Source organism: Phyllobates terribilis, unplaced genomic scaffold, assembly GCF_046119375.1.
Source record: "Phyllobates terribilis strain yellow unplaced genomic scaffold, ASM4611937v1 Scaffold_11__3_contigs__length_659146591, whole genome shotgun sequence".
Lineage (NCBI taxonomy): Eukaryota > Metazoa > Chordata > Amphibia > Anura > Dendrobatidae > Phyllobates > Phyllobates terribilis.
The window spans coordinates 40,400,800-40,425,233 of NW_027362771.1; the positions used below are offsets into that span (position 1 = coordinate 40,400,800).

Here is a 24,434-nt window from a genome sequence, read left to right on the forward strand (position 1 = left end):
TGACCCAGTCTATGTCAAAATAAATGTAACCTTGGGCCATTATATCCTTAGGGACCACTTGTATTTATCCTGCATTTAAACTTTGGGTGAAAACTTAGATACTTGTGCTAAAATTACAAGAATGTGTCCTTGAAATGGCAACGGAAGTAATTGGTGATGATGTCCTCTGTGGGCACATTCATCATGTGGGACCATTGTGTAGGCTTGTAATGCTGTGTGATTTATGAAGTGTCGTGTGGGCAAATAAATGTCACCCACATAATTACTATGTGGATTAATTGGTAAAAAAAATAGAAATGCTTTGTGACTAGAAAAAGGATTGCAGATTGCTGGCCAATTGAATGCCATCGGAGAATCCTATTTGAATACTATATTTTTAATTTTGCAAATAGTGAATCAATAATGGCTGGCAGATTAGACAAAATAGAAGAAAGTTGGCTCATGGGTTCAAATCAAACCAAGGACAACATCTACAAGGAGTTTGTATGTTCTCCCCGTGTTTGCGTGGGTTATCTCTGGTTTCCTTCCACACTACAAAGATGTGCTGAATGAATAGAATAGACTGTATAGATATAAGGCTATGCGCTAAGGTGCCGATACAGAATCAAATGATATACAGTGAAGAAACCTGAGGATATGTGCCGAACAGGTCCCGCTCCAGTCTGTGGTTGTGAGAGCCATTCCCTGGATTGGAGCGGGATTTATTGAATTTGCACCTCCAGATCTAACCACAGCTGAATGTGAATGATCCATGCCTATCCACTGACCGCAAATCCAAGGACGTGTCTCACCGTAGAGATATCACAACCACAGACTGGAGCTGGACCTGTTCGGCACATATCCTCAGGTTTGTTTGCTGTATATCATTCTATTCTGTATCGGCACCTTAGCGCATAGCCTTATATCTATAAAAGTTCTATTATGAGCCCAGTGGGGACAGTGATGATGCATGTAAAGCCCTGTAGAATTAGGATGGTTCTATATAAGCATTCATAGTAAATAAATGAATTGTGAATTTCTTGGCTTTATACAGGGACAATATGGTTGTGATTGAAACATTTTGTGATACTGATAATTATGTTCATAATATTTAATAACTTTTATTAGTACTCCCAGCACATCTTTGGTGGTAATGTTTAAGAGCTGCTTTCTCAAGAGCCAGAAGTCTAAGGGTGCGATACTAATGTTGTCTTTTCTTGAGTCCTACTGCCACCTACTGGTCCTTTCTAGCTTAAAGGAAAATGTACTGCAACATGCAGTTGACATCTCTATAAGCTGTAATGATGTTTCTTGAAGGTTTTGCCCTGGATTGTTTATTTCTGTTAAGGTTGCTTTTACATGCAGTGTGGTGTCCGTACGTCCCCTTCTCCCTCTCCGCCTTTGCAGTGTATTGGACATAGACATATGGATACCCTGTAGCACAGAACCTCTTTCTATGCCATGTTCTGGTGTTAGAGAGCTTGCAGAAAACAGCCATATATATGATTTACTCATAAACATATTCATATACTCGTATATAACAATTCAAAATGGCTGTCAAAAAGTGGGACTATCAATATGATAAATCATCATATGTAACTAGTAAGGGGGGGAGACGACAGGGTCGCCTAAATGATGATGATAACGTCAAGGATATACAAGGGAGTCAAACATATTTTATTGTTTAAAATTTAAACAGGTTAATGTAAGATAAAAAACATTAACATGCATATATGTAAAAATCTCAACTGCATTGGTCCCCTATATCGCGGATCTCTATGAAAGCAATGACCTATAGGTATTAGTATATCACCTGTGTGGATCTATGAAACCTATGGCCTATAAGGTATTAATATATTCCCTGTGTAGAGCGGTATACCAGAGGGGACCCAGACCTGTGCTCAACCCCGACGCACGTTTCGGCGTGGGCCTTTGTCAAGGAGCACTAAGTAGATGTCAGGAGTGTGTATTTAAAAAGACCTGTGTCCAATGATCATGTGGCAGATCACGGGCCAATCAACTCAAAGCCCGCCCCCGGAAATGACATCCGTTGTCGTAGTAACGAGGTAATGCTGGATGTGAGCCGGAAATGACGCGTGCGCTGTCATGGTGACCGGGACGCTCAGCAGCGTCGGCATCATGCCTGAATGACGAGGGGGTGAACCCTTATGTCACACAGTGCTGCTGATGCCAAGAGCCAGCGGAGGTGCCAGGATCATGACGCGCACGCGTACTGGCCAGGTACGGCATATAGGCACTGCAGCTTAAAAAGGAAGAAAGATAATGCGGGGCCGGTATATATAGACAACTATTGCCCTGTTTCACTAATGTACTGCCAAGACTTAAAAAATGAACTATCAGGTAATGGCTAATAAAATACATTAGCAAGGCTACCCGCTTTAAAACGATAACAATCCTTATACAGAACAAGGAAGCAGCCACAAAATCCCATTATAGCCACAAATACTTCTATATGTAGACATATATAATACAAAGTCCAACTGTATCTTATTTCATAACTATACATATTGTCGTTCCACATACAGAATGTATATACATATAGTCCTGTTGAAGAGATGCGTCGTACGATGAAGTAGAGTTGCATGAGGAACAAAAAAAACGGCTCCGCACATAACACGCGTATACCGACAACTTAGAGATAAATGCCACAGGATCAGAGGACCTTACAGGAATAAAAAAAACTAAGTTAAAAACCAATAAAAAACAACACATGGCAATGAACATGTATATAAGTCAAATGTGGGCGAAGATCAAAGCTCATATATATGTAACTGGTGATCACAAAAAAGGTGCAAAGCTCAAATTTTCATTGAGCCCTGCCGGATGAACAGTATTTAAGGTCCATATCCACCTGGACTCCAATTGGGCCAGGCATTGTGATATCTGTCCACTCTGAATACCCACCTCAATCAGATCAATACCTCTCACCCTTAACAATTTGGCATTACACTGATGGTGTGATTTAAAATGGCGTGGGATCGTTTTCAATGTGGATGTGTCCGCATGATCCGCTGCTGCTTTTTTTTTTTCCTTTTCTCCTAAGTTTATATCTGAATATATTCGTTGCACGCAAATCTTGTCTAAGTAGGAGTTAATATCCTAATTTGTATACTAATCTATCACACATGTTCAGGGGTGGTCATAGTTTTTATTATAAATGTGTTGCTTTTTAATTCATTTGTATACTGACGAATAAGGGGCTGTGTCCTCAAAACGCGTCCAGTTGTTCCCCTCCTAGGGACATGTTGTGATTTTTAATTTTGGAATAAAAGGATTTATCGCATGTGGCACCGGATTTTACCTTCTTTATATATCCTTGCAAGTGTATGCTGAACACTAATCCGTGAGCCTGGGATTCCTCTGAGTATCAGGTGATATGAGCTAATTATCTTTTTTCAGTTCACTATGTATTTTATTAGCCATTACCTGATAGTTCATTTTTTAGGTCTTTGCAGTACATAGGGACATATATGGTACAGATTAGTATGTATAACAAAATAAATTTCGCCCTTGACAAATGTAGATACTATGTACCTATTTTTGATATTGTACATCTAGACCTAACGCGGATGCCAAATCTAGCCAATATCTTTAGATGACCGCAGATTAGTGAAACAGGGCAATAGTTGTCTATATATACCGGCCCCGCATTATCTTTCTTCCTTTTTAAGCTGCAGTGCCTATATGCCGTACCTGGCCAGTACGCGCGCGCGTCATGATCCTGGCACCTCCGCTGGCTCTCTGCATCAGCAGCACTGTGTGACAATAAGGGTTCACCCCCTCGTCATTCAGGCATGATGCCGACGCCGCTGAGCATCCTGGTCACCATGACAGCGCACGCGTCATTTCTGGCTCACATCCAGCATTACCTCGTTACTACGACAACGGACGTCATTTCCGGGGGCGGGCTTTGAGTTGATTGGCCCGCGATCTGCCACATGATCATTGCACACAGGTCTTTTTAAATACACACTCCTGACATCTACTTAGTGCTCCTTGACAAAGGTCCAAGCCAAAACGCACGTCGGGGTTGAGCACAGGTCTGGGTCCCCTCTGGTATACCGCTCTACACAGGGAATATATTAATACCTTATAGGCCATAGGTTTCATAGATCCACACAGGTGATATACTAATACCTATAGGCCATTATTTTCATAGAGATCCGCGATATAGGGGACCAATGCAGTTGAGATTTTTACATATATGCATATGGATGTTTAAATAGATATTACCATACTATATATTTAGCACATGTTAACCATATATGCTTGCTGCTGTAATCTGACCGTTGTGCTCTTTTGTTTCATATGGCAATTTTTGTCAATGTTTTTTATCTTACATTAACCTGTTTAAATTTTAAACAATAAAGTATGTTTGACTCCCTTGTATATCCTTGACGTTATTATCATCATTTAGGTGACCCTGTCGTCCGTCCCCCCCCCTTATAATGTTCTGGTGTTGCACAGAGGCGGGCTAAAGGTGGACGGTAATGTAGTGGCATCACAAAAGGGCATGCCGTCTTGTCAGAATTCAGGCTATGTCCTTGTCAGTGTTTGATCATAAAGGGAAGCTGATTTATAGGATTTATGTGAATATTTTAGGACTCCCAAAATCTATTCCATTATGTTAAGGTCCTGAATTTTCACTAATGAACAAGGTACAGCTTTGTACAGAGGAGGTGTAATAACCAGAAAAGGTGATTGTTGTGTATTAGTAATGGATAAACTTGTAAAACTTGTTGTATGACCATGGCATAATGCCAAATAGATTAAACCTGGGATAAGCTTTTCCAGAAATAATATTCTGTATGATCAGAGGTTGAGAGTCCAGAAAAGCTGTTTCATTAGCTTAGCATGATATCTGTACTAATACTATTCTCTTGTCCATGTAGGAGATTTGTATGGCGCTATTGGGTCTCCTGTGCGGTCGTCACGAACGGTTGTCGTAGGCAGGAGGCAAGATCTGGTGCAGAGATTGCTGTACTTTCTGACCTACTTCATCAGGTGTTCTGAACTCCAAGAGACCCACCTCCTGGAGAGCGGAGAAGATGAAGCCATTGTTATGCCTGGTACTGTCATCACTACCATGCTGCAGAAAGGAGAGGTGGAAGAGACCGACTATGTGCTAATCACAGTGCATAAGAATAAGGGATGTTTGCTGAGCAATGATTCAGAGGAAATACGAACTTCTGAAAATAGATGTCAGTGTTGCCAGTGTCCGCTCACTGACCAACAGAACGACTTGTTTCTGAAAAACAATCCAAAGAGTTATTTTCCTGAGTCAATGAAGGCAAGCAACGATGGGGGCCAGATAGTTACTCAATCATCTAGCCAAAAGGAAGATGGCTATTCTGAAGTCTATAAGGATAAATCAAGAACTTGTCTGGATGCCAAGGTAGAGACTGTCATTAACATTGGGGCAGCTCCATTAGACAAATGTGTCTTGGCAGTGGGGAGTCTTGAGCCAGCGGTTCACGGTTTGGAGACTGAAAAACTTCAGGATGAAAGCCTTACTGTAAAAGGCATGCGAACTAGTGAAATTACTCTAGAGAAGAAACCTCCCGACAAGTCTGCAGCAATGCCTTGTGGCCCTGGCAATCTGCTGAACAAGGTGAAATTTCAGATCGGCGATTCTATGTCACCGGACTCTGATATAGAGATAAAAGTCCAAAATGTATCAGATCACATGCAGAAGCACCAGCTTAATCCAGTGCAGGAACAGAGGACACTGTCTGATCACCAGTTCAGTGTGGCTAAAACAAATACTGAGGACCAAAAAACTGGTGGGTCAGATGAGAAGCTTCCTCGGGTGGCAAGCAAAATCCAAAACTGGAATCCCTTTCATCCTGAAAACACTAGCATGTTTGATGAGTACTTTCCAGAGGATGGTTCTATCGAGGCAAAGATTATTGATGAAATTCCAGAAGTGGGTGCAAAAAAGTCTGATCAGATCAGTCAATCAGGGGGTTCTAACAAACTTTGTGAAACTGATAAACCATCTTCTGATGTGACAAATTCAGTTCTTCCGAATTTATGTAAAAACTGCTTTGCTGAGCAGGACCAAAGAGACAAAGTCTCTGTATCTGTCCCCCATGGGGATAAAGAGAAATCTGAAATTAAAGTGGCAGTGGGTGCTGATTGGGACATTCCCAGGAATGAGAGCTCAGATAGTGCCCTTGGTGACAGCGAAAGCGAGGATACAGGTCAGGAACTTCTCGCACCAAGTATTCATTACTATGCGGCTGAGCAGGAAGAATGGATGGAAGAAGAGGAGATACAGTTTCCAGGGTGAGCACTTATTTATATGTTGTTGATGTCTTACTTAATTGTGTTCTATGATTGATGCATATCTGTTACCTATTTCCAAAAGGAGAATTGCAACTTAGGTCCACATATATTTTATAATGTATTTTCCACTGATAACACGCACATTTGATTTCCGATTGTTACACCCTGTAACTAACTCTATACTGTATAGCTATGTAGGAAAAATTAATCTATATGGAATAGTTTACTCGTACAGAGGCATGTAGTAAAAAAAAGTGTATGTGTGTGTGTATAATAAATATAATAAATTATATATAATAAATTATATAATATTATAGCGACATCACACCAGCCAAACCTGTTTTCCTGCTTTGCACTGATGAGTGGCAAATACCTCGAAACATATCTGCAAATTGAGTTTTTATTTTGGCTTCTTATTCCAAGTCATCTGGCAAGGGTCCATATTGACACTTAGGATTGCTACTTCCAAAAGATAGTGCTAGAGTTCCTGTTCTCTTCCTCTTTGAAGAGGCCATTTGCATATTTAAATTCTCAGGGGATTATTGCCTGGTCTAGAAGTCTCACTCCCCCGATTGGCACTGTTCACATGGAGAGACTTTCTTGCTTAGACTCTCTGTTTCTTCTAAAACCTTATATAAACCACTTCTCGTTTTTCAGATCAAAACTGGTGGAGGTCAGCTCTGTAAAGCCCAATGTTGCTAACTTTGGGAGATCTTTGTTAGCTGGCTACTGCTCATCCTACGTACCAGACTTTGTTCTGCAGGGAATTGGAAGTGAGGAGAAGTTGCGGCAGTGCCTGATGTCAGACTTGTCACATGCTGTGCAGGTATGTAAGGCACACACGTTGGGGCCTGAAATCCAGCAGGCAAAAGTCTCTGAGTTGCCTGCTATTCCTGAGGGTGACTAAAAGTGCCCTCGGGCACACCGCGTGGAGTGCAGTGTTAAGTGCCACCAAAGGACAACATGCTTGCCGACTGCTGCTCATTTAATAGCTTGTTTACATAGGCCTGTTTTAACTGCACGATTATTGTGAGCAAGCACCCCTAGGTCCGCTCTCTCAAAATAACCGTGCATTTTAAATGGACCTTTAGACTGAGCAAATTGAAGCAGTGCAGTCATGGCTTGTGGCGCTGACCCTGTCCTCTGGAGCTGTGCCTGCATCTGAACAATGGGGGTGACCGGAGCGGAGTAGGCCTCACAATGTTAATTTCTAACAACCAATGTGCAAACAACTTTTTTTTTTCATGCTGAATATTGTCATTTGCTCACTGGTTAATGACTTTGTTTGTTTTACCTATAGCATCCAGTTTTGGATGAACCCATTGCAGAAGCTGTCTGCATTATTGCAGACGTAGATAAATGGTCGGTACAAGTGGCCAGTAGTCAGAGGAGGACGACTGATAACAAGTTAGGCAAGGAGGTGCTGGTATCCAGCCTGGTCTCCAGCCTTCTTCATTCCACTCTTCAGCTTTATAAACACAACTTATCAGCAAACTTCGTAAGTATAGCTTATGCCAATTTTTCTCCATGCATGAAAGTCAGTAGTGTGGTGGAACATCCAAGTCTGTAATTGGTGGTTTTTTTTTTTTGTTTTTTTTTCCAAATCAAATATTTTTTATTGAAAAGCTCCAAATACAGATTTTCCATCTTTCAATTAACATGAATGGCCTTATAATTCCATGGTATAAAACATAGACAAAGCATCTCAACTTCAATTACCTAACTCGCCTTAAATCCAAATTCCAACATTCCAGGACCATTTTCTTCTTCAGAGCAGTTCTCGTAGAGTATAAAATTCATCGATGGGGGAGAAGAAGGAAAAAAAGGGCTAACAATTAAGGGATAGCATTGTAAATATTCTATCTCTAATTAAAAGATTTGTGCGCAGCCCTGGAGTATCTAACCAAGAACTCCATATCTTTTCCTAATTGGTGTCCAGTAAAATGATGCATATCATGACTTCTGTCATAAATCCTTCCCATTTGTGCTTATTAGTAACTAATGGTGAATGGCGCCGATAACATCAGGAACTAGAGCTTTTGATCCCACTTGTTCAGCGCAGTTATTAGGGATGTTGGCAGATATCTTATTTTTAATGTATAATTCCTTTTTCTCTCGTTTAGTGCATCATGCATCTGGAAGACCGACTTCAAGAGCTCTACTTCAAAAGCAGAATGCTTTCAGAATATCTAAAAGGACAAACCAGAGTTCACGTAAAGGAGCTCAGCATGGTGTTAGGGTAAGATATTTAAAGAAGTCATTGCATCAATTCCCACAGCTTTCTTTAATAGCAGACACTATTAGGCTTTTGCCAGAAAGTGCTTTTTGATTACAGTAATTGAAGATTACAGCAACCTCAATATTTCCCTGTGGAGTAAAAACTCATGTGAGCATCTCCTGATTCCACCATTGACACAATCCGCTATGCATCTATAGTACGTGGCTTAAATGGCCTTCTTTACTAAACTCCTGGGTGCTGCACTTTATATATGTTAGGGTCAGCATCATAAACCTGAATGAAGAGGCAGGGAGCAAATGCGACTGCACCATCCAAACTCTCATGTCAACGTGTGATGGAGTTCATATTCTATAATGGGCACTTTTTCATCTGTATGTCCATTGTTGACATCAATGTTGTATCTGTATTTATACATCAATAATTTAAGAAATCATACAGACCCAACTAAAGTTTCCTATGGTTTTGTGAAAAATGGATGGCAGGTGGATGTTATCCATATGGCATCTATTTTTTTTCCCATTCCCATCGAAATGTATATGGGAATTTTATCTAAAAGACAAATGAGACGAGCGCATGCTGAGCTTTTTTTTCAACACACCTTGTTGGTTCATGTGGAAAGTTGTTCCTTTTAACTAAGACATTACCATTGGTTGGTGTGCAATCCGTTTTCCACACAGACAGCACTACGTTTGTGTGATCGTATCCTTGACTTTCCTATCACAATTATAAGAACCCCTTTACCTCCTGCTGTGATGGAATCTAATTGTGCATATGGTATGTTATGATATCGCCCACAAATGTTAGCGTAGTAAGTTTATATATTGTTTTTTTTCCCACCAGAATTGAATCCAGTGATCTTCCATTACTTGCCGCAGTTGCCAGCACCCACTCTCCGTATGTCGCACAGATCCTTCTGTGAAAGGAATGCGGCATCACACCCTGAGCTACAATGGAGCCAGTGGGGACTATGTCTTATTGCAGTATTTGGGGTAGGGTCCCAGCTGATGTCGGGAAGATAATCCCACTGCAGGAGATGCTCCACATTTTTACTAGGTGGAGTAATCATGGAACGAAGACAGAACTTGTGAATCATGAGAAATGTGGGTCCTTATTACTGCAGCATTTCAGACACTTCTAAAGACTCCAGAAAAGTTTTCTTCCTCTTTGTACGAACGTTTTGAAAATATTTTTTGTAAATAGGGTGAAACGTGAACAAAATTGCTTGTGACTTTGTATGAATGCTTTCTACAATACAAATCTCCCTTTTATGTACTAAGCTACAAATGCTGATAGAGCAGGTCATACGAAGAAGAATAATATTACCTTCAGCAAAGAATAGCTGTCCATTATTTAACAAGGTGTTACTGAAAATGTCACCTTGTAAATGGAAGAAGTATTGTACGTTTATCCAAGAAACATAACATAACACAATACAGGAATTTGGTTCCTTACTGACATTAGTGAAATCGGATTGAATTGCAGAGATGGCTATTTACTATGGGCAGAGTTGGCACACATCCTCGATTCATGCAAATGACTATTATGACTATTGGCCTTTCAGTATATATTAGCAACTTGCATGTATTAACATTTCTGTAGATGGAAGCGAAGAACCCTAAAGGTATGTGAACAGGAGGTCTTAATTCCAAAGACTGAGCCGCCAAGGTGTACCTAGGCGAAGTCGCTTTAGGGAAAAGCAGACGGTCTTTTACTGAAGCGGCTTCACTGGCGGGTTTTGCCATCGTTCTTTGCAGCTGCTCTGCCACCAGGGTCTTTTCTTTATCATTTCACTTATAAAGAGCGAACGGCTTCTAAATGAAGCCATCTGAAGAGTGAACATGAAACTTCTTTTAACCACTTGATGGTTTCTGAACCCTGAAGTGGTTAAAAGAAGTAACAAAAGATAGAACATGTGCACAGCAATGTCGCTTTTAAATTAATGTGCACAAGGCTCATTATTTTTGTTTGTTCATTCCACTTGGAATCTACCTGAAAAACAAGACATAGTGTGCACAGACTCTACAGAGGAGTTTGTCCATTCTCCTGATCTCTCAATTTCAGAAATATTTCTGATTATCATATCCATTTAAGAAAAGAAAATCCCCTTTGTTGTAGTTTGTTTGACTATCCTCCTGGAAATGTATGAATACATGGACAACGCTGTGTAACTGATCCCATTAACAAGGTGAATGGTAACATTACCGAAAACGTTATACATATCCTCTTCTGACTTCTTCCCCCAGTATAGCATTCTGAAGTGAATGCTGAATGTCTTCTGCTTGTATTGAGAGAAATATTTCATTAAAAGAAAACCAAAAAAGATTGTTTAATTTCAAACCGCAAAGATAATGAAAGGAATCCTACACCAAGAACTAAACCACTTCTTCCTACAAACATGGCTTGGTCTTGACATTTGTAGCAATAAGCTGCACGCCTGTGTGGACATGGCAGAAGCTGACCACTGTCTACTCTAGGATCTAGGATTTTGTAAGGTGCTTTATAGATTGATCACTCTTTTCTTTTCTGTGTTTTTTATGAATCCAGCAAATCTGATTTTATATGTTCCAGGGATAGTATGGCTGTATTTATGTTATTAACGCCTTTTAGTCTAGGGGAATTCAAAATGCCCCTTTATGACAAATTTGAAAATGGAGCCCAACTAAAGATTTACAGATCTACATGGAAACTGGTAAATTCAGAAGAAGAAAGCGGAGCCGTGCTCTCATCCTGTCTGTCATTTTCTATGAGCTGCCAATCGTGTAGAACGTTTGATTATTATCTGGCACTTGTCAGGTCCATTCATTTCCAGTTTTAATATTGAAATAATTTTTTTTTTAAAGGAAGCTTTTCTCTGAGCTAGCGTAACTGCTCACGCTGAATACATTACAATCAATGTCAATAGATTTACATTGGTGCGGGTTCATTGTCCAGACTGAAAAACTCTAGAGCTACAAGAATAAATTGTGCAAAGGGCAGAATAATAGCCATAGGTACCAGGCTGCTTTACCCAGTAACAGGTTATTTTATTTTTCACTACTATTTAAATGCAAAAAAAAAATTATTATTTTTTCCTCATACATGGTCAGAGAAAGTGTAAGTCCCATGCATTTTAGGTAAATCTGTTTCTGTGTAATTCAGCATTAAAGACTGGGACATTACTATGCTTTGCAGTGCTGTGTTATAAAAAATGGGTTTTCATACTTGGAACTTACCTAGATTTACTGTAAGCCGCCATCTAAGGGAAGCAAGAACATTTATAGAGAATCTGTCCGCAGATTTTTGCTATTTAATCTGAGAGCAAGAAGATGTAAGAGGAGAGACACCGATTCCAGTTGTGTGTCCCGTAGTTTCCTGGGTGCAGCAGTTGTGATAAAATCAGTTTTTGATGCTGCATACGTAGCATTGCTCTAATGCTGAACAACGTGTAATCTCGCCCACACTGTTGAGTAACAGCTTTATGCCGATATACAGTGTACACAGAAAACTGTCAATCAACGGTGGGGCTGGGGTTACCCACAGCAGTTGACCAGGACACACGAAGCACCAAGTCCTGTAGTGATAATGTCCTTCTAATAAAACACAGCTTTTTGAAATAACAGCACATAGCCTATTAAGTGAAACATCACTGGAATCGGGGTTTTAGCCCCTACATTATGCTGCTCTTAGGTTGCATATCAAAAACCAGGTGGAAGATTCCATTTAATGGCTGTTATTACAATTGAAGAATGTCTTGGGTAGAAAATACAGTATGTAAATTAGTTAACATAATTCACCTTATTCTCTATGACTTGGTGAGTGCTTTTAAATCCTAGATAATGGTATGTAATGTGTTTTTAGATTATTCAGAAGCAGCACATTCCACATAGGAGTCATGCACATGACCATATTATGGCTCAGTGTATACTGTCCTTCTGTATGTTTTTTTTTTTTCTGTTTAACGCCATAGAAATCTTACTGAAAAAAATATTGTGGATTTGTACATACCATTCAGTGCTTGCAGAGGAGGATACCTCCATAATGCAGCACACGTACTGCTTACCTATTGGATGGTGTAAAAACCGAGAATCCCAATATCAACCTGTCTTTATATCAGTCTGCACTCAAATGACGGAACTTGGATGGATAAATAGATATTGAAATATAATTATCTATCTATCTCATTTTCAGTAATCTCCAAGGATATTGATTAGAACGGCACTGCTACATTAATGAATTAACCCTTATAACACTGTAAACCTGAAACCAGTGATGGACTCCCAGCATATTAATGTGGATGTAGCCCTCATTGAGCATATTGTATGGTTGAGGCCTTCACCACTGTTCCCTGCTCATCTGCCCCACCTTCAGATATAGTTAAATCTCTTATTGCGCCCACCCCATTTTCAGTTGAGGGTCTTCATATCCGAGGTAACTCTGGCAGTCTTGCCCCGTTTCCATGCATGTGAACCTGTATCTCTGTAGTGTCCATCATTTATTCAGCGTTTGGTTGCTATTGTGTTGCGAATACTCTTCTACTCATTGTACATTTTTGTGAACAGATGCAGATTAAGCCCTGCAGTTTACTACATAACATTAATGAAGATTTCAGGATAAAATAGCACCGGAGTGATCTGCATCACTCACAATTATTGGTCTGCATGGTTTAACCACTTATTTTGCTCTTGTATGTGTTCTCAAAGTGAACCAGAAGTGATGTAAAATAACATAATATATTTTGCTCAGTTTAATGAAGGTAACTATTATAGTAGACATTAATAAATTAAAGGGGAGGCTCCAAATTTGCCTTCTCTACTCCTTTTTGATGCAGGTTTTTCAGGCTCATGGCCTTGACCAAATTCTGGATCGTTTGTTAATGTCTTAAATTCCTGGCAGAAGCATCCACTCATTCTGCATGTGTAATACCTGCTCCTCCTGGACTGCTGGAAAGCAATGGTGGTATTGTCTGTATGCTTGCTTAAATTATTTGGATAAATCATGTGTATATTGTACAGCGCCGTCTTCCTGTATTTGTAAATATTTTTCAATAATATGCACTGTATTATATTACTAAACCCAATTTTATGGGCAATTTTTGTGCAATAAATACCCGTCTAGTCATCATTCATTGCTCTTGTGGTTTTTGTGCAATAAGGATAATATGAGAATAAAATTTTCTAATTCCTACACATGTCCCATGTTTTTGCTACAGTTCAAAACCTGGTAATACTGCAGCGGGGGCAGAGCATATAACAGTCTGAGAATAAAATCACACAGGAATACAGCTTGCTATGGACCCTATGTGACAAGCATAATACAGACAAATACAACACAGATGTAGAATGGAACAAAAATGTATGGAAAACTTTTAACATTTTGATTTTAGTTTCAACATATGGCATAATATCACTGATTGTACAGTAAAGAATCTCCATCTTTGACGATGACTACATTTTCTTTCCTCTAGACGTAGAGGATGCCTCCTTGTCGCTGTTCCAGGCATAGATGTAAAAATTTCATTAGACTGATCACTGTACATTTTAATGAGATTTCCTCTATGTCTGTTTTTCTCAACTGAATAAACCCATACATGGTAACTCATACATTAGTGTTCATAATAATAGCAGTGAGTTCAAAAACATGAGTTAAGCACAGAATCTTTATACTAGTTTTTATTTCCATGCATTGGAAACATTGCACACTGTTCTAATTCAAAACATGGAGAAATGTATATAATTTTAACTACTTTACAGAAAATAACAAAAAATGAATATTGGGCTGTTCTAAAAAATAGCAGTGTCTGCATTTGCCTTTACAAACTCACAGTATGTCCTTTTTTAAGGATTTAGCATTCCTGTGAATCACTAACCTAATATTTAGTTGTATACCCACAGATTTTTAGAACTGCTTCACATCTATGTTGCATAGAGTCAACCAACTTCTGGCACCTGTCAACTGTTATTCCAGCCCAGGATGCTTTAACTACATCCCACAATTTTTTTGCGTTTGTTGGCTTTGCCTCAGAAATGGCATTTTTGATATCACCCCACAAGTGTTCTATCGGATTAAGGTCCAGGGATTGGGCTGGCCACTCCATAACCTCAATTTTGTTGGACTGGAACCAACATTTTGCTTGCTTACTGGTCGTTGTCTTGTTGAAACACCCATTTCAAGGGTATATCTTCTTCAGCGTAAGGCAACAAGACCTCTTCAAGTATTTTAAAATAAGCAAACTGGTCCATGATCCCTGGTATACGGTAAATAGGTCCAGCACCATAGTAAGAGAAACAAGCCCAAGTGTAGTGCTCATATTTTTTTTGCCCCAGAAAAATTCCCTCCAACTTGATTAATCATATCTGACAGAGGAAGTATGATGTGATATGTCCTGAAACATATACTGGGTGTGGTTCTACCATAATTCCCAAGCAGTTTGCTTTGTGGTTACATTTAACTCAAATCTTTCCTTCACTGCTTAGATCCGATCACTTAATCGCTCATGTCTCCTGCACCTCAAAAACATCTCTAGAATTTGACCTTTTCTTACCTTTTAATCTGCAAAATCTTACTGTTGCTCTTATTCATTCTCGTCTGCACTGCTGCAACCCTCTACTTATTGGTCTCCATCTTATTAAACTCTCATCTCTCCAGTCCATGCTGAATGCCTCAGCCAGGATTATATTCCTTTCCAACCTCTACACTGATACCTACATTCTGTGTCAGTCTTTGCAGTGGTTGCCCTTCTGCTAGAGTTCAATATAAAATTATCACTCTTAGGCCGCGGTCCCACTATAAGTATTTGGTCAGTATTCAGTCAGTATGTTTTCTCAGGAGTGGGAACCAAACAAGGAGCGGGTGAGAAATGCAGAATTGGCGCACTTGTTTCTGTCATACATTTTCTCTGATTGTTCCACTCCTCGTTTTGGCTCCAACTCCTGAGAAAAAATACAGACCAAATACTGATAGTGGGGCCGTGGCCTTACACAAAATGTTTTCCACAGTTATGCACCACAATACATCTCCCTCATCTCTGTCTATCACCCTACCCGTGCCCTCCATTCCGCTAATGACCTAAGACTAACATCCTCAATAATCCAAACCTCCCACGCACTTCTCCAAGACTTCTCGCATGCTGCGCCAATTCTTTGGAATGCATTACCCAGGACAATTTGATTCTCAATACCCACAGTTTTAGGCGTGCCCTAAAAATGCATTTCTTCAGACTGGCTCATCACCTCACTTCACTTACCTAACTATTCCTGTTTTGCCTTTCCTAAATTTTCCTCAGAATTTAGTTCTTCATAACGTCTGTTTACCCACCCTCCTTGCACTTAATAGCAATTTATATCTGTATTTATTCAGATAGTGGCTGGTGACCGGATCATGCAGCATTATTTGAATACCCTATTATATTGATGGCTGGACCATACAATACAAGCATTTTTTACCATTTACCTTTCATGCCTCCCCTTTTTCCTCATAGATTGTAAGGGCCCTCTCTCCTCTTGGTACCTGTTGAAAATTGTGTTACCCTGTAATGTCTTTATTGTCTGTACATATCCCCTCTGAATTGTAAAGTGTTGATATGTTGGCGCTACAGAAATAACAAATTATTATGATCAAATCCAGGGCTAGTAGATTGAATTTGGAAAGTAGTCAGGCATTAAAGTCAATTGGGACAAAACCATTGAAAATTGGAAGAACATTATATAAAGATGTCTTTGGATCTTGGAAGAATATTAGTGTATCATCTGCATATAGTACTATTTGTTCCTCATCTTCCTTAAATTTAAAACTCGCAATAGTCTGGAGCGAATATATCTGAATCGCCAGCTGCTCAACAGCAAACAGTGCAGGGGACAGAGTGCACTCCTGAGGTGTGCCTATGACTATTAGTCCTAATGTTAGCCATTTTGGAGACTGGGATAAAACCACATTGATTTTGGCTAAAATCATCATATCATTAGTTAGGAATGAAATGGGTCCTATTATACCCTCAGTCTTGATCCCTAAACCTGCTAAGGACCCATAATTATCAGAGCTTCTCATAGAGAATCCAACAACAGTTCAGTTTGTAAGTTAGAATTATACAGCTTAAACTATTTGGGGGACAAAAGATATACATACTTCTTTTACCACTTGATAGAAAAACAGTCAGCCTCTGGGGATTTTCTATTGTGAAAGAACATGATGGCGTCAGTCACCTGCTGTCACGGGTTTAGAGAGGGGCAGAAGACAGAGGTGTCTGATTTCACATACTCCTGCACTGATTAGAAGCACTTCTCCATCTTCTGAACAGTGCAGGTTTCTGCTAGCAGTGCAGAAGTTAATCTGTTCAGTTGAGAGCTTCTGGAGCTTTCTTGCTTTGATGGTCTCAGCTGTTCAGTGTTGGCCACTCCCCTCTGCTACATACAGTGGTGTGAAAAAGTGCCCCCTTCCTGTTTTTTTTATTCTTTTGCATGTTTGTCACACTTAAATGTTTCAGATCACAAAACAAATGTAAATATTAGACAAAGATAACACAATTAAACACAAAATGCAGTTTTTAAATGAAAGTCTTTATTAAGGGAAAAAATAATCCAAACCTACAGGGCCCTGTGTGAAAAAGTGATTGCCTCCTTCTCCCTTAAAAAATAAATTAACTGTGGTTTATCACATCTTTGGGAAGCTGAGTTCAATTTCCCTAGCCACACACTGCCCTGATTACTTCCACACATGTTCTCAATCAAGAAATCGCTTAAATAGGACCTGCCTGATGAAGTGAATTAGACAAAAAGATCCTCAAAAGCTGGACAGCATTCTGCAAACCAAAGAAATCCAGGAACAAATGAGAAACAAAGTAATTGAAATCTATCAGTCTAGAAAAGGTTATAAAGCCATTTGTAAAGCTTTGGGACTCCAGGGAACCACAGTGAGGAGAACCATTATCCACAAATGGCGAATACATGGAACAGTGGTGAAACTACCGTGGAGTGACTGGCCAACCAAAATTACCCCAAGAGCGCAGCGAAGACTCATCCAAGAGGTCACAAAAGACTCCACTACAACATCCAAACAACTGCAGGCCTCAGTTAAGGTCAGTGTTTATGACTCCACCATAAGAAAGAGACTGGGCAAAAATGCCATGCATAACAGAGTTCCATGATGGAAATCACTGCTGAGCAAAAAGAACATAAAGGCTCGTCTCAGTTTTGCCAGAAAATATCTTGATGTTCGCTAAGACTTTTGGAAGAATAATCTGTGGACTAACGAGACAAAAGTTGAACTTTTTGGAAGGTGTATGTCCCATTACATCTGGTGTAGATGTAACACAGCATTTCAGAAAAGGAACATCATACCAGCAGTAAAATATGGTGGTGGTACAGCAATTGTCTGGGGCTGTTTTGCTGCTTCAGGACCTAGAAGACTTGCTGCGGTAAATGGAACCATGAATTCTGCTGTCTACCAAAAAACTCTGAAGGAGAATGTCTGGCCATCTGTTCGTGACCTCAAACTGAAGCACACTTGGGTTATGCAACAGAACAATGACCCAAACCACACAAGGAATTCCACCTCTGAATGGCTTAAGAAAAACAAAATTAAGACTTTGGAGTGGCCTAGTCAAAGTACTGACCTTAATCGGATTGAGATACTGTGGCATGACCTTAAAAAGGCGTTCCATGTTCAGAAACCCTCCAGTGTGGCTGAATTACAAAACACTTTTGCAAAGATGAATGAGCCAAAATTCCTCCAGAGCGTTGTAAAAGACTCATTGCCAGTTATCGCAAACACTTGATTGCAATTGTTGCTGCTAATGGTGGCCCAACCAGTTATTAGGTTTAGGTGCAATCACTTTTTCACACAGGGCCCTGTAGGTTTGGATTTCTTTTTCCCTTAATAATAATAAAGACATTAATTTATAAACTGCATTTTTTATTTACTTGTGTTATCTTTGCCTAATATTTAAATTTGTTTTGTGATCTGAAACATTTAAGTGTGACAAACATGCAAAAGAATAGGAAATTAGGGAGGGGGCAAACACTTTTTCACACCACTGCATACTCTGCTAATTTTTATGGTCTCTACAAGGTATCATGGTGTACAGGATTCTCTAGGGGTGTGTATTTAGGCTGCTCTGCATTATTACTCTGCGAGCACTGTACCTTCGGAAACACCATAAAAATTAGCTCTAAATAAGAAGGTCTGTATCTTTGGGACTATATGCCGGATTTAAAATAATAAATAAAGTAAAAACAGAATACATAGGGGAGTATCAGAAAAATAAGAGCAAAAATTGTCACTTTTGACCCAGTTACAGGTCTTCTTTTAAGGTGTGGTGCAAACGGGTTAAAAACAGATGCTAATTTTGGTCTCTATGATGTTGATGTTTCAGGTTAGTGGAATGAAAGCTTGATCGGTCTCAGAGCACAGAAGGATATGTGCACGAGTCGTGTTTTTCGTGAATTTTATACTTACGGGGTTTTTTTTCAAAAAAACACATTTTTTATTGTACTAGAAAAGTGAGTGAGATTTCTGATATCATGCACATGTTGCTTATTTTTTCGTTGCCGATTTGAAGAAGTTTCAAATGTGCCAAATGTCAACTCTTTCAGAGTTTTTGCAGCATTTTTCTCCCATTCTAATAATTGGGAAAAAAAACGTATAAAAACATATGCAAAAACACTCATTTTTATAGCAGCAGATTTTCTGCCAAAAGACACGTTATTGATGCAGAAATGTCTGCAACAAATGCTTCACATGTGCAGATATTCTAAGACCGCCACAAAAATGCCTAAATATTAAGCATAATTAAATTTTACTTACATGAAATGTCAGGCTAGTAAATGGTAATAAATATACATACGTGCAATTAAATGTTTTGCCACTTGAGGGCACCATAACCATATTGAGAATAGAGCAATGATTTCAAATATCAACAGTAAAGAATCAAAATCAAGACTCATCAGAACATGAAAACTTAGTTCTACATTAATGATTCCCCCAGTGATGAATGGTTACAAACCAACTAAAGAAAAAAATGATGAAACCAAGAAAATCATTTACATCATAAGCCAAAAATGATAAAGTCTGGGACAACAGAAGTGGACACATTGATAATAAGAATCAGATGGTTATGTATGATAAGTTGGAATAACATAGGAAAATAAAAAAGTTGTTGGGTAGACTGAAAAGAACACGTACTCCAGTATGTACCGAATAGCAGGAAAAAAAGGTGAAATGGTGAAAAATATGCAATTCTACCATTGTTTTTTCACTGTGTGGTAAAAATGACCTGATTCTTTAAATTTAAGTGGTGAAATGAATTCAGACGTTTGAAAAAAAAAAATTTGGTTTATGTCGCCATTTTCTGAGACCCATAACATCAGTCCATTTTATGATAATATGATATATGATAATATATAATATTATATATATGATTCAAAACTCAACTTGTACCGCAAAATACAAACCCTAGGATACGTATATATCAATGGAAAAATAGAAAATGTTATGGTTTTTGGAAAAAAGAGGTATAAAAAATGGAAATGCTGACGTCACTGAATCAATTTTGCGGTACAAACAGTTTTGATTTATTTGATTTTTTTTAACATTGTGTGATGACTGAAAAGCTACAGTTCTGTAGATTTGATAATTTTATTTTCTAGTTACAGCATTCACTGATTGGCTTTATACAGTGGGATGTAAAAGTTTGGGCACCCCTGCTTAGAATTACTGTTATTGTGAACAGTTAAACAAGTTGAAAATGAAATGATCTCTAAAAGGCCTAAAGGAAAAGATGGCACATTTCCTTTGTATTTTAGGCAAAAATTTATTTTTATATATATATATATATATAATCCGTACAGACCAAAAGTTTGGACACACCTTCTCATTTAAAGATTTTTCTGTATTTTCATGACTATGAAAATTGTACATTCACACTGAAGGCATCAAAACTATGAATTAACACATGTGGAATTATATACTTAACAAAAAAGTGTGAAACAACTGAAAATATGTCTTATATTCTAGGTTCTTCAAAGTAGCCACCTTTTGCTTTGATGACTGCTTTGCACACTCTTGGCATTGTCTTGATGAGCTTCAAGAAGTAGTCACCGGAAATGGTCTTCCAACAATCTTGAAGGAGTTCCCAGAGATGCTTAGCACTTGTTGGCCCTTTTGCCTTCACTCTGCGGTCCAACTCACCCCAAACCATCTTGATTGGGTTCAGGTCTGGTGACTGTGGAGGCCAGGTCATCTGGCGTAGCACCCCATCACTCTCCCTCTTGGTCAAATAGCCCTTACACAGCCTGGAGGTGTGTTTGGGGTCATTGTCCTGTTGAAAAATAAATGATGGTCCAACTAAACGCAAACCGGATGGAGTAGCATGCCGCTGCAAGATGCTGTGGTAGCCATGCTGATTCAGTATGCCTTCAATTTTGAATAAATCCCCAACAGTGTCACCAGCAAAGCACCCCCACACCATCACACCCCCTCCTCCATGCTTTACGGTGGGAACCAGGCATGTAGAGTCCATCCGTTCACCTTTTCTGCATCACACAAAGACACGGTGATTGGAACCAAAGATCTCAAATTTGGACTCATCAGGCCAAAGCGCAGATTTCCACTGGTCTAATGTCAATTCCATGTGTTCTTTAGCCCAAACAAGTCTCTTCTGCTTGTTGCCTGTCCTTAGCAGTGGTTTCCTAGCAGCTATTTTACCATGAAGGCCTGCTGCACAAAGTCTCCTCTTAACAGTTGTTGAAGAGATGTGTCTGCTGCTAGAACACTGTGTGGCATTGACCTGGTCTCTAATCTGAGCTGCTGTTAACCTGCGATTTCTGAGGCTGGTGACTCGGATAAACTTATCCTCAGAAGCAGAGGTGACTCTTGGTCTTCCTTTCCTGGGGCGGTCCTCATGTGAGCCAGTTTCTTTGTAGCGCTTGATGGTTTTTGCAACTGCACTTGGGGACACTTTCAAAGTTTTCCCAATTTTTCGGACTGACTGACCTTCATTTCTTAAAGTAATGATGGCCACTCGTTTTTCTTTACTTAGCTGTTTTTTTCTTGCCATGATACAAATTCTAACAGTCTATTCAGTAGGACTATCAGCTGTGTATCTACCAGACTTCTGCACAACACAACTGATGGTCCCAACCCCATTTATAAGGCAAGAAATCCCACTTATTAAACCTGACAGGGCACACCTGTGAAGTGAAAACCATTTCCGGTGACTACCTCTTGAAGCTCATCAAGAGAATGCCAAGAGTGTGCAAAGCAGTCATCAAAGCAAAAGGTGGCTACTTTGAAGAACCTAGAATATAAGACATATTTTCCGTTGTTTCACACTTTTTTGTTAAGTATATAATTCCACATGTGTTAATTCATAGTTTTGATGCCTTCAGTGTGAATGTACAATTTTCATAGTCAAGAAAATACAGAAAAATCTTTAAATAAGAAGGTGTGTCCAAACTTTTGGTCTGTACTGTGTATATATATATATATATATATATATATATATATATATATATATAAATACAGTAATTTTTTACATTTTAATAATTACAAAAGGAAAATGGGCTGGTGCAAAAGTTTGGGCACCCTTGGAGATTTGTGTGCTCAGATAACTTTGACCAAGGTTTCAGACCTTAATTAGCCTTTCAGGATTATAGCTTGTTGACTATCATCCTTAGGAAAGTCCAGGTGATGCAAATTTCCCAGCTTTATAAAAACCCAGCCTCCTATACCCTTGTGCCAAAAAACAGCAGCACCCATAGTTTCTTAAAGCAACTGCATAGCACTCTGAAAATGAAAATGGTGGAGGCCCACAAAGCAGGAGATGGCTATAAGAAGATAGCAATGTGTTTTCAAGTTGCCCTTTCCTCAGTTCGAAACATAATTAAGAAATAGCAGTTAACAGGGACAGTGGATGTCAAGATAAAGTCTGGAAGACCAAGCAAAATTTCATTGAGATCTGCTCGTAAGATTGCTAGAGAGCCAAATCTCAGAACCCCTGCTTGACTGCAAAAAACCTATAGAAAGATTTAGCAGACTCTGGAGTTGTGGCACATTGTTCTACTGTTCAGAGATAACTGCACAAATATGGCCTTCATGGAACAGTCATCAGAAGAAAACTTCTCCGTCTTCACCATAAAATTCAGCGTCAGAAGTATGCAAAAGAAAATCTAAACAAACCTGATGCATTTTGGAAACAAGTCCTGTGGACCGATGAGGTTAAAATAGAACTCTTTGGCCACAATGATCAAAGGTACAGTATGTGTGGAGAAAATAGGGCACAGAATTTCAGGAAAAGAACATCTCGCCAACCATTAAACATGGGGGTGGATCAATCCTGCTTTGGGGTTGTGTTGCCGCCAGTAGCGCTGGGAACATTTCACGGATAGAGGAAAGAATGGATTCAATGAAATTTCAACAAATTCTTGATGCAAACATAACACCATCTGTAAAAAAAAAGCTGAAATTGAAAAGAGGATGGCTTCTACAAATGGATACTGATCCTTAAACACACTTCAAAATCCATAATAGACTACCTCAAAAGACGCAAGCTAAAGGTTTTGCAAAGGCCCTCACAGTCCCCTGATCTGAACATCGTTGAAAATCTGTTGCTAGAACTTCAAATAGCAGTTCAAGCAAGACGAACCAGGAATCTGACAGAGCTGGAAGAATTTTCCAAGTTAGACTGGATAAAAATCCCTGAAACAAGAATTGAATGACTCTTGGCTGGCTACAAAAAGTGTTTACAAGCTATGCCCAAACATTTGCATCGGTCCTTTTCAATTTTGTAACTTTTAAAATGTAAAAAATTATATATATGTATATATATTTTGCCTAAAATACAAAGGAAATGTGTCATCTTTAACTTTAGGCCTTTTAGAGACCGTTTAATCTTCAACTTTCTTAACTGTTCACAATAACTGTAATTTTGGCCCAAAAGTTTACATGCCACTGTATATCTTAATTTTTCAGATGGGGAGATACCACATATGTTTATTATTGTAATTTCTTTTTTTTAGTTGAGGAAAAGGAGATGATTACAATTTTTATACTTTTTCATTTTCTTTTTATAGATTTTTAAAACCTTTATTTTTACGTCCCCTTAGGGAACTTGAACCAGTGATCATCTAATCATTTATATACTGCATACAATGGTATTGCAGTATATAGTATAAATCCTGATTTCCTTTGAAGCTTAGCGTGTAGGTAAGCTTCGGGAGAAGACCAAGATGGCAGCGACATGGGCCTTTAGCAGGCCCCGCCTGTCAATGATGGGAGCCTGTGCACTTGCACCAGCTGTGAAGTAATTTAAAAGCGGCTGCCAGAGATTGACATCGGCTCCGGACGCAGCTGTTAGAGAAAGATGCTATCTATTTAATATAGATGGCTTAGCTCCTGAAGCCCCTCCACATGCAGTCGCTCCAGTGCAGGATGTACTGTTACGTCCATCAGCTTGAATGGGTTATGGGCAGGGTTGGAATGGGGCACCGGGGCACCTGCATTGGGGCCTGGATGTGCAGGGGGGCCCTTGCAGTGCGGATGATAATTAGGGAAATCTGGCCTGCTTCTCGGATCCCCAGGCTCCGGGGGGCCCATGGCCAGATTGCCCTCATCCTGTGTGGCAGGCAGGGAGCGATCCCTCCAGCTTCGCTGCTGACAGGAGGAAAATGGCAGCAGAGCTGAGGGATCCATCCTCTGCTTCCTGCCCGGCGCTTTCTCCTTGACACAGACTCGCGCTGCTTGATGACGTCATGCAGTGCACTCTTGTGTCAGGGAGAAAGTTGCCGGCAACAAGGATACTGCGGGGGAACAAGCAAAGAGGGGTAAGTGTTTTTCTTATGTTTTTTTCGTAACTAATACACTGGGGTATGAGAGAGAGCAATAATAATGGAGGAAGTGGAGGGAGATATGGCAATAATGACGGAGGAGATGGGGGAGA

General features: G+C 39.5%; 1 protein-coding gene across 5 annotated transcripts in view; it reads left to right on the forward strand.

The window, feature by feature from the left end:
- Positions 1-13,627, forward strand: part of FNIP1 (folliculin interacting protein 1) — a 164,243-nt gene extending 150,616 nt beyond the window's left edge. For all 5 annotated transcript variants that reach the window (XM_073651216.1, XM_073651219.1, XM_073651217.1 and 2 more), the window contains 5 exons: positions 4,893-6,288; positions 6,946-7,114; positions 7,589-7,786; positions 8,412-8,527; positions 9,368-13,627. In XM_073651216.1, coding sequence (XP_073507317.1) covers positions 4,893-6,288; positions 6,946-7,114; positions 7,589-7,786; positions 8,412-8,527; positions 9,368-9,446 — 1,958 coding nt within the window. In that variant the 3' untranslated portion in view covers positions 9,447-13,627. The remainder of the gene's footprint in view (positions 1-4,892; positions 6,289-6,945; positions 7,115-7,588; positions 7,787-8,411; positions 8,528-9,367) is intronic.
- Positions 13,628-24,434: the final 10,807 nt, after the last annotated feature.